Source organism: Passer montanus, unplaced genomic scaffold (assembly GCF_014805655.1).
Source record: "Passer montanus isolate IOZ18808 unplaced genomic scaffold, ASM1480565v1 scaffold29, whole genome shotgun sequence".
Taxonomy (NCBI): domain Eukaryota; kingdom Metazoa; phylum Chordata; class Aves; order Passeriformes; family Passeridae; genus Passer; species Passer montanus.
In genome coordinates, this window is record NW_024367596.1 from 1,437,632 (window position 1) to 1,450,163 (window position 12,532).

The 12,532-nt window shown below is 50.1% G+C and overlaps 1 protein-coding gene across 8 annotated transcripts; it reads left to right on the forward strand.

The window, feature by feature from the left end:
* Positions 1-130: 130 nt before the first annotated feature.
* MFSD1 (major facilitator superfamily domain containing 1) lies at positions 131-11,085 on the forward strand. 8 transcript variants are annotated; one of them, XM_039713930.1, is made up of 17 exons: positions 131-344; positions 428-480; positions 835-947; positions 1,313-1,355; positions 1,693-1,760; positions 2,121-2,229; positions 2,656-2,758; positions 3,608-3,706; positions 4,197-4,308; positions 4,778-4,834; positions 5,333-5,489; positions 6,559-6,656; positions 7,469-7,581; positions 7,962-8,009; positions 8,163-8,223; positions 9,488-9,602; positions 9,828-11,085. In XM_039713930.1, the coding sequence occupies exons 1-17, from the start codon at positions 194-196 to the stop codon at positions 9,885-9,887; spliced, it is 1,560 nt and encodes a 519-aa protein (XP_039569864.1). In that variant the 5' UTR covers positions 131-193; the 3' UTR covers positions 9,888-11,085. The 8 variants fall into 8 exon arrangements, 7 of the variants coding, with proteins under 7 accessions (XP_039569864.1, XP_039569869.1, XP_039569870.1 ...); XM_039713935.1 differs by lacking the exons at positions 9,488-9,602; positions 9,828-11,085 and having other exon boundaries at positions 8,163-8,227; XR_005628017.1 differs by lacking the exons at positions 131-344; positions 428-480 and having other exon boundaries at positions 815-947; positions 9,493-9,602.
* The last annotated feature ends 1,447 nt before the right edge of the window (positions 11,086-12,532 follow it).

The following is a 12,532-nucleotide window of genomic DNA, read 5'->3' on the forward strand; positions in this document are numbered from 1 at the left end:
AAACGGACCCTCTTTTTTCAAAATTTCTTTTTTTTTTTTTTTTTTTTTTTTAATATTTATTTCTCCTTCCCGTTTCCCGGGGCCCCCCCGGCAGGCCTCGGCCCTCCCGCCGCTGCCATGGCAACGGGTCACGTGCGGGGGGCGGTGTCACGTGCGGGCGGGTCACGTGCGGGCGCTCCCTGAGGCGGGCGCGATGGCGGAGGAGCAGCGGGCGCTGCTGGGCGCCGATGGCGGCGATGGCGGCGGCTCCCCGGGCCCTCCCCGCGCCCTGCCCGCCGCCTGCGACCCCCGCCGCCTGCCGCACCGCCTGCTCGTCCTGGCCCTCATGTGCTTCCTGGGGTTCGGTGCGGCACGGGCCCGGGGGGCGCGCGTGGGGCCGGGGTGTGGGGCCGGGACGGAGCCCTGAGGCGTGCCCTTCTCCCCGCAGGCAGCTACTTCTGCTACGACAACCCGGCCGCTCTGCAGACGCAGGTTCAGCGGGTGAGTCGCTGTCGGGGGCTCTGGAGAGCACGCAGAGTGACCTTTTGTGTGGGCACGGGGCAGCGGGGAAGGGCTTCCCGCCGGCACAGGGAGTGGGATTGGGATTTGGGATCTGGGGAGGAATTGTGCCCTGGGGGGGCGGGCAGGCCCTGGCTGTCCCTGGCAGTGCCCAGGGCCGTTTGGAGCACCCCCGATAGTGGAAGGTGTCCGTGGGCTCGGAACAATAAATCCTTTCCATCGCAGCCCGTGTGGGAGCTCTGTGGGTTACACAAAATGCTGTTTCTGCCTTCTCCTGGGTGCTCACTCTGAGCACAGCCGGCTCAGGAGCACTGTTTCCCCCCCCGTGCTGTGCAGGACATGAAGGTGAACACGGCCCAGTTCATGGCACTCTACGCCTGGTACTCGTGGCCCAACGTGGTGCTGTGCTTCTTCGGGGGCTTCCTCATAGACAGGGTGTTCGGCATCCGGTGAGTGCAGCCTGGCTCTGCTGGGCAGGGAGCCCTGGCCTAAACTGCACCTGAGGTCTGTGCTTCGTGTTCTACAGCTTTCCAAGGTTGTAATAAACAGCTTCAATATTTTTTCCCACTCCATTTAGGATTTTTGAACAATATAGATGAGCTTCCCTTCCTTTATAAATCAAATAAATCTGTTTCAAAAGCACCACCTTGCACTCCCTGTTCTCTGTGGGAATTGCTGAGCTGCACAATTTATGCCACAAACCTTTAATTGCCCATCCACTCCCCTCATTTCCCTGCTGCAGGTCTAAAAGAGTGTTTTGTAGGGGAAAAAAGGGATTCTGGTTGTGCATGAAGTGATTTTCTTGTCCTTGCAGGTTGGGCACTGTAATATTCAGCAGCTTTGTGTGTGTTGGGCAGGTGAGTGCCAGGGAGGGGCTGGGCCTGCACTTGGTGTTTCCCCTGAGCTGAGAACTGGAGTGGGAGAGCCCTGGGCTGTGCTGGGAAGGGGAACCCTGGAATGTGGCTGAGCTGGGGGAAGGATCCACGTTTTTGTGTGTTTGGTGTGGAATTGGTTGGGGCTGCCCCAGTCCCAGGTGGGCCAGGCTGGGAGGATGAACAGCAGAGGGAGCAGACACCAAAAAGAGCAGGAAGTGGGTGTGGGAAGGGAAAGTCATTTTTGTTCCTGTTTTCAGCCAGTCCTGCTTGGTTCCATACCCAAAATGCACAATTACCATTCTCCCTTGCTGCTGTGCAGGTGGTTTTTGCTCTGGGAGCACTGTTCAACACCTTCTGGCTGATGGAAGTGGGCAGATTCATATTTGGGTGAGTCTGGAAGGGCAGATTTGTGCTCTTTGAGGTAAGGCCATCTAGAAAACTACAAAAACTAACCCCAGAAAGCTCTCCTGGAAAAGTGCTGCCACGTGGAGCCAAAACTGGTGCATTCTGAGGCCTCTGAAGCTGAGGAGTGCAGGATCTGCAGTTCCTTGTAGCTTAGAAAACCAGAGCCAGGACTCTGCAGGTGCTGCTGAATCAAAACCCCTGGAAGCACTGATTGTTCTTCAATGCCTGCACTTCCATCTTGGAGCCTTGGCTCTCTGTGCACACAGAGGGGCACTGAAGCAGCTGTGCCAGGCAGCTGTGTGAGGAATGTGCTGCACTGAGGGTGCTGTGCTTGCTCTGCAGGATTGGTGGGGAGTCCCTGGCAGTGGCCCAGAACACCTACGCAGTGAGCTGGTTCAAGGGCAAGGAGCTCAACCTGGTGTTTGGACTGCAGCTCAGCATGGCCAGGATTGTGAGTGTGGGCATGGAGGGGGTCTGCTCCTCCTTATGGGGCTCCTTTTGGGGGGTTTAACTCCCTGTGGGGCAGGGGATGTTCTCCAGTGCTGGCAGCCATGGATCCTTCTCTGGGGGCAAAAGGGGATTTTTCCTGGGGCCTGTCAGCTGGGAATCCTGTTTGATCAAATACATTAAATTCAGCTCAGTTTATGAGCTTGTGCACGTTGATTTATGCACTTCTCATCAGTGACAACCCTTCCAGGCTTGTATGAGTTCAGTTTGTGGTGTTGGATCCTTGTTGCAAGGATTGCTTTGTTACCAGCCCAGCAGGGAATCCCCTGGATCCCCTCCCTGCTGTCCCCTGGGTGCCATTTTAGTAACCAACACTCCTGCTGAATCCCTGGGAAGTGCTGGGTTCTTCACGTGCCTCTGTTGTGCCTAGGGGAGCACGGTGAACATGAATATTATGGGCTGGATCTACTCCAGAGTTCAGGATCTCCTGGGCCACGCTGGTCCCAGCACCCTCGGCCTGGCTCTGCTCATAGGTCAGTGATGTTCTGGGTTGGTGCCACCTCCTGTGTGTGACTGGTTTGATAATCTCTGAAAAGCACTTATTAATCACTTAAAAGCATTTATTGACCCCCTAAAAGCAGCACAACTCTGCTTGAGCTTGGGAAGAGCAATTCCAACACCTTTTGCATCATAATCTCATTTTCTCTCAGGTTACTGCAGCTGCTGAAATGCTGTGGCATTCCTGGGGCTGCCAAATTCCAGTCTGTGTCTTGTGGAGATGAAATAGTTCACATCCTCTGAGCAAAGGATAGGCTTGAAAAATTTTCTGAGGAGTGTCAAAGCTTGCCTGTGGTTATCTGATTGTAAAAGGGAAATCTGAACAATTCTGGGGTGTGTTCCCACCCCTCAGAGCCATGGGCATGGAGATTCTGGTGCTGGGAATGAGGCCGGGTTTGTTTCTGTTCCCAGATGAGGAGCTGAGGGGGAGTGGTGGTGATGTTTTAAATGGATATAAAATAAATGCATGTGCATGTCTGAACAATTCTGGGGTGTGTTCCCACCCCTCAGAGCCATGGGCATGGAGATTTTGGTGCTGGGAATGAGGCCAGGTTTGTTTCTGTTCCCAGATGAGCTGAGGGGGAGTGCTGGTGATGTTTTAAATGAATATAAAATAAATGCATGTGCATGTCTCCAAGGCAGGTGTGTGCCACGTGTCAGGGTTCAGTTTTACCCCTGAACCTTTGAGTTGTGCAGCTCTGGAGCCTTAAAGCTGCTGCTAAACCTGGTGTACCTGACTTGCCCAACAAAACCTGCTCTAACTGGGCTGAAAACCAAATTACTGCTGGAGCTGTCAGCTGACCATGAGGTGTTGCCTTCTGCAGGTGGGGTCACCTGTCTCTTCTCACTGAGCTGTGCTTTAATCCTGGCTTACCTGGACAGGAGAGCAGAGAGGCTGCTCTGCAAAGAGCAGGGGAGAACAGGTGAGTGCTGGGGCTGACCCTGCAGCCACCCTGCCCCAGGCAGCTTTGCATTGCAGGTAATTCACTGCCTGCTGCTCAACTTTGTCACACTTCTGATCATAATTTGAGCTGGTTTTTACTTGGAGTTGTAGTTTTAAACACCAGCTCAACAGGCAGATGCACTGTCACCTGCTTTCTTTATAAAAACAGAAGTTTGCACCAATTTGTGCCACTGGTTCTGTGTTTTCTTGGGGCTGATTTCCTTCAGCAGGGGTGCAGACCCATGGAGCTCCCCCTGCCAGCGTGTGCTGGGTTGGGTTTTCCATGTGGCCAACTAAAAATAAATTCAATTTGAGATCCAGTGGAGTCCCAGCCTGGTTTGGGATGGAAGGGACGTTAATCTCCAAGCAGGGGGTGCTTTAGGAGGGATTGGGGATCTCCTGGGTGTTCTCCAGTGGGTGAATCCCAGGCTGTTCATCCTGACTGATGCCATGCTGTGTCTCCTGTGCAGGGGAAGTGATCAAGCTGACAGATGTGAAGGATTTCTCCCTGTCCTTGTGGCTCATCTTTGTCATCTGTGTCTGTTACTACGCTGCAGTGTTCCCTTTCATTGGCCTTGGCAAGTAAGTGCCACTCACTTTCCCAGCCATTCCCCTGGAACCTGGCCAAGCTTGTAACCAAAATGCTTAAAACCTTCCCATTCTTTGGGAATTACAAACTCAGGGGCATGAGGAATGTTTGATTTCCTGACTGAAACTGGATGCAGTTTAAAACATGGGGTGGAATTTGGGGTGCTGTAGGATTCCTTCCATATTTACAACCCAATGCCTCATTATTTGGGTTAAGTGTTGGTTATGGACTTTTTGTGTGTTCCCCAAAGTGTAATTTGAATGAGCCTTAAATTAAAATCTGTGGAGTCTGCTAACAAGCTCCTAAATTAATTATAAATTACAATCTGGGATATTTATATCAAAGCTGTATTTAATTTTTATTTTTTTTTTGTAACTGAGATTCTCATGTCTTTGTCTAACTTAATTCTGATTTCTCATCCTTCAGGTCTGCATTTTCCTAAATTTTTTTTCCTCCCCTCAGGGTTTTCTTTATTGAAAAATTCCGTTTTTCCCCTCAAGAAGCCAGTGCAATTAACAGGTACATTGTGGTTGATTTAAAAAGGAATATTGCCAAATTTTAGGGTGTATTTTTAGGCTGTGAGCAGGTGGGAAGAGATTTGGGATCTCCTGTGAGCTGCACTTAAGTGGAGAAATAATTTCACACAACCCAAGGAATAACTGGGAAATGTGGATGTGTCTTTTATTAAAAACAGGTGTTCACACTATAAAGGAAAAGCTCTGGAGGGTTTTATTTTAATATTTAGTGATTCTTCCTTGAGTGATAAAAGCAGTTTAATAACAACACTAAAGGAACTCAGTTTGGGTGGTTTGAGGATGAATTTGAGACGTGGCCAAAGCCCAAAGCAGTAAAACCTCTCAAGAAAACACTGCTGGGCCCTGGGTCTGGCACTTCCATGTCCTCAAACCCTTTGGGAATTCCAAATTACTGGGATTTTTTGGGGGGTGCTTTTTTCTTCTGGCCCTGGAATTAACAAAGGACTCGGGGGTGTTAAATCCTGACTTCCCTGTCCTGCAGCATCGTGTACATCATCTCAGCCCCCATGTCCCCTGTGTTTGGCCTGCTGGTGGACAAAGTTGGCAAGAACATCATCTGGGTGCTGTGTGCTGTGCTCACCACGCTGGCCTCACACATCCTGCTGGCCTTCACCTTCTGGAACCCCTGGATAGCCATGGTAACAGTCCCACACAGAGAGAATACCAAATATTTCTTTCTGGGATTTAGAAGTACATAGAAATAAAATATCAAATACTTGGTTCTGGAATTTAGACCTAAATAGAAATAAATTATTAAATATTTATTTCTGTGATTTAGGTCTAAACAGAAATAAAATATCAAATATTTATTTCTGGAATTTAGGCCTAAATAGAAATAAATTATTAAATATTTATTTCTGGAGTTTAGGTTTAAATAGAAAAAAATATCAAATATTTATTTCTGGTATTTAGGCCTAAATAGAAATAAAATACCAATTTTTTATTTCTGGGATTTAGGCCTAAATAGAAATAAAATATCAAGTTTTTATTTCTGGGATTTAGACCTAAATAGAAATAAAATATCAAATATTTATTTCATAAATATAAAATAAGCAGTGGGGCTGGCACTGAATTATTGTGTGTGTTGGGAGGTGGAAAAGGTTCCTCACTCCATTACTAGATTCCTGTGCCAGGTCTTCACTTTTCTCCTAAAAATTGTTCTTTTAGTTTATTTCTGAAGATTTTACTGTTATTTAAACTGCTCAGTTTTATCCTAAAAATTGTTCTTTTAGTTTATTTTTGAAGTTTTTTACTGTTATTCAAACTGCTCACTTTTCTCCTAAAAATCGTTATTTTCATTTATTTCTGAAGCTTATTACTGTTACTCAGGCTCTGATGTGCTGGATGGGGCCTCAGTAGAAACCTGCATTGCTGAGGGCAGATCTCCTGACGTGTTTGTTTGGAGCTGAGGCCTGTGCTGCTCGTCCGTGGGGCAGGACAAAGTGTTTAATCACTTTGGTTTTCAGGCGGTTTTCCCCTGAGCTGCAGCTCTGGGTGCTCAGCCAGGCCCTTCAGTTTAAATCCCAGAGTTTATTTTGGGCCTCATTCCTGGCAGAGGTCCCAGGTGTGGATATTGATTTGGAATGTCATTGCACAGAGAGTTTGAGCTGCTCTCTGTCCCTTCTGGGGGAAGGGGAGGGGAGCACCCTGATTTATTCGAGCTGCAGCCCCGCGTGGCCCTGCTGTGACCTGGCCCTGTGTCCCCAGTGCCTGCTGGGCGTGTCCTATTCCCTGCTGGCCTGTGCCCTGTGGCCCATGGTGGCCTTCGTGGTCCCCGAGCACCAGCTGGGAACTGCCTATGGCTTGTGAGTACTGCATGGCTTTGGGCTGGGCTGGGACATGGGACAGAGGGACAGGGACAAGGGACAGAGGGACAGGACAGGGATGGCTGGGATTGGGGATTCCTGTGGAGGGCCCTTGGACAAGGAGCTGGAGTGCCAGGACAGGGGGGAATGGTTTGAGCTCAAGAGATGGGACATGGGGAGGGACAAGGGACAGAGGGACAGGACAGGGATGGCTGGGATTGGGGATTGCAGTGGAGGGCCCTTGGACAAGGAGCTGGAGTGCCAGGACAGGGGGAATGGTTTGAGCTCAAGGGATGGGACATGGGGAGGAGTTGTTCCTGGGAGGGGCTGGGATGGGATCCTGGATTTGCTGTGGCTGCCCTGGATCCTGGCAGTGCCCAAGGCCAGGCTGAGCCTGGGGCAGTGGGAGGGGTCCCTGCCGTGGGTCTGGGTGGGCTTTCAGGTCCCTTCCAAGCCATGCCCTGAGGGGGTCCCTGCTGTGGGTCTGGGTGGGCTTTAAGGTCCCTTCCAAGCCATGCCCTGATCCCTGGCACTCTGGAAGCACTGAATGTGAGCAGATCCAGCCCATTCCTGGTTCCAGCTGCTCCAGGCTGGAGCAGGAGTTCCTGGCTGCTCTGGGGAGGGCTTTGGGACAGAGCTGAGGCTGGGGGAGGCACAGGAACTTCTGCAATCCCAGCCCTGACTCCCCATGTCCCAGCAAATGGGGACAGTGCAGCTCCAGTGGGCTCAGTGCCACCGAGGAGCTTTCCCTGAGGAAATGGAACCCCATTTTCCTGAGGAGAGGAATCACTGCTGTTCCTGCTCTGTCCCAGCATGCAGTCCATCCAGAACCTGGGCCTGGCAGTGATTGCCATAGCAGCTGGCATGATCCTGGACACCAGGGGATACCTGTTCCTGGAGGTCTTCTTCAGTGCCTGTGTTTGCTGTGAGTCTGGAGCACGCTGGGAATGGGCTCAGGGAGCTTCACTGGGCTCTGGCTTCGTGTTTCCTGGAAAACAGAAACCATTCCCCTCCTAGAGGTGTCACTGGGGCAGTGTTGGCATGAACTCACAGCCACTGAAGTGCTTGGGGTTTCCTTGATGTGTGGAGAGTTTCAGTGTTTAAAACATTGAGTGAAAGTAGACAAACAATGCTTTTAAAGTGTAAATTATAAGTTTAAAATTAAAATCTGAATTACCCTGCTCTGTGAGCACAGGGAGATTTACAAAAGGAAACTCCTCTGAGTTAGAGCTCCCATGAAGATCTTGGCTGTGGGTTCAGGCTGTTCATTTATTGTCAGCTAAAAGTGTCCCTTTCCTTCTGCAGTGTCACTGATAGCTGTGGTCATGCTGTACTTCGTGAATCACCTCACAGGTGAGTCTGCAGCTTCTCCTTGCCTCAGTTTCTCCTTCTGTAAAATCATTCTTGTGCTTTCTCAGTGCCCTGAGAGCTGCTGGGGGCAGTTTTGATACCAAAGCCACAAAAGCCCAGTTTTAAAGGTCCCAGTGCCCATTGCTGCTCTTACAGGTGGTGATCTCAACTGGTCTGCAAAGAAAAGGGCAAAACTGCAGAAAGCAGCTGCTTCTGAGTAAGTACAGAGCCAGCAAATGTCAGTGCCTTGGGAAGTTTGTCCTGAAGGGATTAAGCAGATCATTCCTCCAGTCTGATTTCTGTTGGATTTATTTGCTTCAGTCTGTTTTAGGATTTCATGTCCTGCCTCCTGTGAGTCAGTGTTTGAGGCAGCATTATCCAGGTGTCCTTTCCTGGCACTGTCCCTCTCTGCTTTCCTTTATTCAGCAGCCTCACAACTGAAATGTGGTACAAAATGTGGTGCTTTGAGCCTCAATCACAGCACTGATGGGATTGAGGCTGTCCCAGCCCAGGGTTTGTCACCCTTGTGTAACAATTCAGTGATTCCAGGGATGCTGGGGGGTTTGGGATGTGCCATCTCAGGGTTTGTCACCCTTGTGTAACAATTCCAGGGGTTCTGAGGGCTCTGGGCTGCCCCAGGCCAGGGTTTGCAGTAATTGTTGTCCCCATTTCTTGCAGAAAGGAAAGTTGAGTAGCAAAGGCCATGCCAGGTGGGAGCTCCAGCACCTCCCCAGCTGGAGCAGCACAGTTGAGGTTGCTCTGTAGCTCTCTGAAGATCCACACTGCCTCAGCCCCTGCTGTGTTCTCACAATGCCAAAATTCCTTTTTCTGCTGGGCTGAGCTCTGCCTCCCCACAGCACCTGGAGCAAGGCTGAGCTCAGCCCCTGTGCTCCCAGGGTGGAGCTTCCTGAGCAAAAAGCATTTTTGTGTTCTCACCAGGGCTCCCAGCAGCTCCTGCTGCTGCTTCTGTCACTGTCCTAATGCAAAAACCACTTTTGAAATGTATTTACAGCTTTGGGGTTGTGTCCTTTCAGCACAATGCAAAAAGAGCCACAGGTGCTCCAAGGGACCTTTTTTTTTTTGTAGATTTCTGAACTCTGAGACTGCTGAGCAGTCTTTTATTGCCTTCTCGATTCTCTTTGTATTGTCATGTTTATTTTAAGGATGAAAGTTTGTTTAATAGATAGAAAAGTTGTTACAGAACTCCCTGAGCACGTTGTAATCTGGGAAAAATCAAAAGGTTTCTCTTTCTACTGAAATCTTGGAATGAAATAAAAGGAACCTGCAGAAATCAGCCTCTCTCTTTCTTTACACTGAGTTATTGATCCCTGCACATCTCAGGCTCATTCACCTGATACCCCAGGACATTTCCTAGCTATTACAAGAACAATATTAAAATATTAAATGATATTCCAGTAATTCCCTGCCTGGCAGGGTTTTCCCTCAGGGCAAACATCTTTTTGCCACTTTTTCTTTTGCAGAGCAGAAGAGCAGGAGAGGCTCAGAAGGCAGAATGAAGATGATTTGGCAAAATTGCTGCCAAAAGCTGATGCCTTTAGTTTAAGGAATAAATACCTGTCCAAGCTTGGAGCTCAGGTATCACTAACAGGGGTTCACAGCCCATTCAAAACCAGAATAATCAGGGGTTTATTTAAAGAATTTGGCTGCTTTAAACAGCCAGCACCCCCACCTCTGATTGAAATTCCTGGGATTTGGTCTCAGAAAGAAATCTGCCAATAATTAAAAATCGAATGAAGGAAAGAGATCCAAGGCTGGCCCACTTCAGAAGCTGAGGAATGTCTTAATTTTATTTTTTTGCAGCTCCCAGCTCATTACTGCTCCTGTTTCTCAACCCTGGCCCACAGAAGTGTGCTGAAATAGCAGCTTGGCCCTGTGGAAAAGCAGGAATACACTGAATTTCCTGGGACACAGAGCCCAGCACCAGCAGATGCTCCGTGCTTTGCTGCCAGCCTAGATCCTAGATTTAAAATAGTGCCTAAAACTCCTCCTTGCTGGGCAGGGCAGAGGTGCTGGTGGGAACTGTGGCTCTGCTGGAACCTGGAGCAGCTGCTGCAGCCTCCTGTCAATGCTCGTGAGTAGGATCTGATCCCTGGCTGGCAAATGGGAGAACTCAATCACTGAATTGCTGGGGTGAGCCTGGATGGAGGTGGGGACTTCCAGCCTCTCCCCTTGGACACCTTCATTGCTCTGGTTTGTTCTTCTGAGAGAAGGAGGTGAGGAAAAGCTCCCAAGTGAGTATTTCAGAGGAATCTCCAATTCCAGAAGGACAGAAATTGCTCACCTTGGAATTTATCCCAGGTCTGGAACAGCAATAACCTCTCCAAGCCTGAATAATGTGAAAACTGATTTATTTTTAAGAGTTAGTGACTAAAAACTATAAAAAGAGTTAAAGCAAGAACTGACTTTTGCTTCCAGAGGGAAAAGCCTCCACTTCCATGGTGGAACTCATCACTTTCCCAGTGTTGCAGTGGGAGGCTCCTTGCTGAACAGGGAGTTCCCAGAGCTCCTGCAGAGTGCACTTTGGTTTGGTTTAATTACTCCTCGAGGTAATTAGAGAAATTATCCCTGAAGTGAGCAGATCTTGCTTTACAGGGCAGGAGCAGGAGGTTTGTGGAGCCCCAGGAATGGGGAATGTTCCTGGGATGGCTCCAGGGAGTCTCAGGAGCCTTTGCCTTGTGTGTGGCTGCAGAGAGAGGAGTCTGTAGGATAAAAATGCTGCATTTGATGTAGGATATTCTTAATTTAATATTTTTAATTTAAGCAGAACTCACAGTCTTAAAGTTGGTTTGAAAAGAGGCTTTGCAGTGGAGATTTCTTTGATGAACCTGGACAAGTCTCATTTTCCTGAAGGACCTTTTGGGTGCAAGTTCTGGATTCTGAAGGACAATGTGGGAGAGCAGAGCAGCAGCTTGGGAGCTCCTGCCCCTGAGCTCTGCTGGCTTTTAGTGCTTTTGGTGGCTCCTCAGAACCAGCCCTGGGGCTTGGCTTGGCTGGGGGGTTTCCTTGTAGACCTGTGAGTTTTGGGTGTTTTTAAATAAAACCTTCCACTGGACACTGGCTTGTTGAGGGTTCTCTTGTTGTCTTTTGGGTTTGTTGGGACATTTTTCCCTGGGAGGGGTGGAGAGTTTGGGGGAATTTCTCTTTGAGGGTCCAAAGGCAAAGCTTCCCCCACTGCAGGGCTGTTGGTTTTTTGCGTGGGGAGGGAGAGAATTAAACTGAATTTTGCTCTTTTGCTTTTCTTGAGCTCTGACACGTTCTGGTGGGAGGGAGGAGCTGCTCAGCTCTTCCCTCCAGGCCGGCATTTCTCCTGTTTTAGTTTCACTTGCTGAATGCCTGAACCCTCCAGGATCCTGCCCAGCCCTGGGGGACTCCTGGGGGACAAATTCCCGGTGAGCTGCAGCCTCGGCTGGGTGTGGAGAGGGCTTTGACCCTCACTGGGCAGCGATGGGCACATTTATTGAAAATATCTCAAAATGGGGGATTTTTGGGGCCGGTTTTCAGAATCTGCTTGGTGCCAGAGGAGCCCTCTGGAAGGAGGGGCAGGGGATGGAACGGGCACAGCTGGGAAGCAGATTTATCCCAGGAATCCTCTCTTTTCCAGCCATCTCTCACTAGAGGTCAGCACCGCCCGCTGCTGCCTCGGGATGTTGGGAAATCGGGATAGAAACCTTCATGGCTGCGGGTTTGTTTTGGTGCCTGGTTGGCACGGGGTGCCCATCCCTGGCAGTGCCCATCCCTGGCAGTGCCCATCCCTGGCAGTGCCCATCCCTGGCAGTGCCCATCCCTGGCAGTGCCCATCCCTGGCAGTGCCCAGGGCCAGGCCGGGCAGGGCTTGGGCTCCCTGCAGTGCTGGAACGAGTCCTCCCAGCCCAAAACAATCGGGGATTCCACGGAATAGAGCCCAGTCTTTGGGAGAAGCACCTCAATCCCTCACTCCTGCACTGAATTTATCTCCAAGGTGGGTGAAGTCTTGGTGTTCTCTGTTGGTTTTACCTGGGGAAGTTCAGCAGGAATTTCCCCATGGAAAGGGAGCTCAGGGCTTGGCAGGGGCTGCCCAGGGAGGTTTGAATGCCCATCCTGGAGGTATCCAGGGAATTCCTGGAGGTGTCCAGGGAATTCCTGGAGGTGGCACTCGGAGCTCTGGGCTGGGGACAAGGTGGGGATCAGGCACAGGTTGCACTCGTTGCTCTGGGAGGGCTTTCCCAGCCTCGGGGATCCCGGGATTCTGGATTATTCCAGAGTGGGCTTGGGGAGCTGTGGGTGGCTGAGCTTTGGCTGATCCAGCTGCACCTGACCTTTGGAAGAAAACTTCCTCATTTATTGGGATTTGGGGCTGCAGCCCCTCTGTTCTTCAAGCCAAAGCTGGGGCCTCCAGGGAACAGAAGGGAAAATTCCTGCTCTGTTCCCCCCGCCCAAGCTGCTCTTCTGGGATTTTCATTTTGCAGTTGTGGGTCTGTGAACAGGGGGCTGCTCCTCAAATGATTCCAATCAGCATTAGCCTTTAA

Coding starts and splice junctions, on each gene's coding strand:
- MFSD1 (XM_039713930.1), top strand. CDS start 194: ATGGCGGAGGAGCAGCGGGCGCTGCTGGGCGCCGATGGCGGCGATGGC. Junction 4,835..5,332: donor GAAGCCAGTGCAATTAACAG/GTACATTGTGGT, acceptor CCTGTCCTGCAG/CATCGTGTACATCATCTCAG. Junction 7,582..7,961: donor CTTCAGTGCCTGTGTTTGCT/GTGAGTCTGGAG, acceptor TTCCTTCTGCAG/TGTCACTGATAGCTGTGGTC.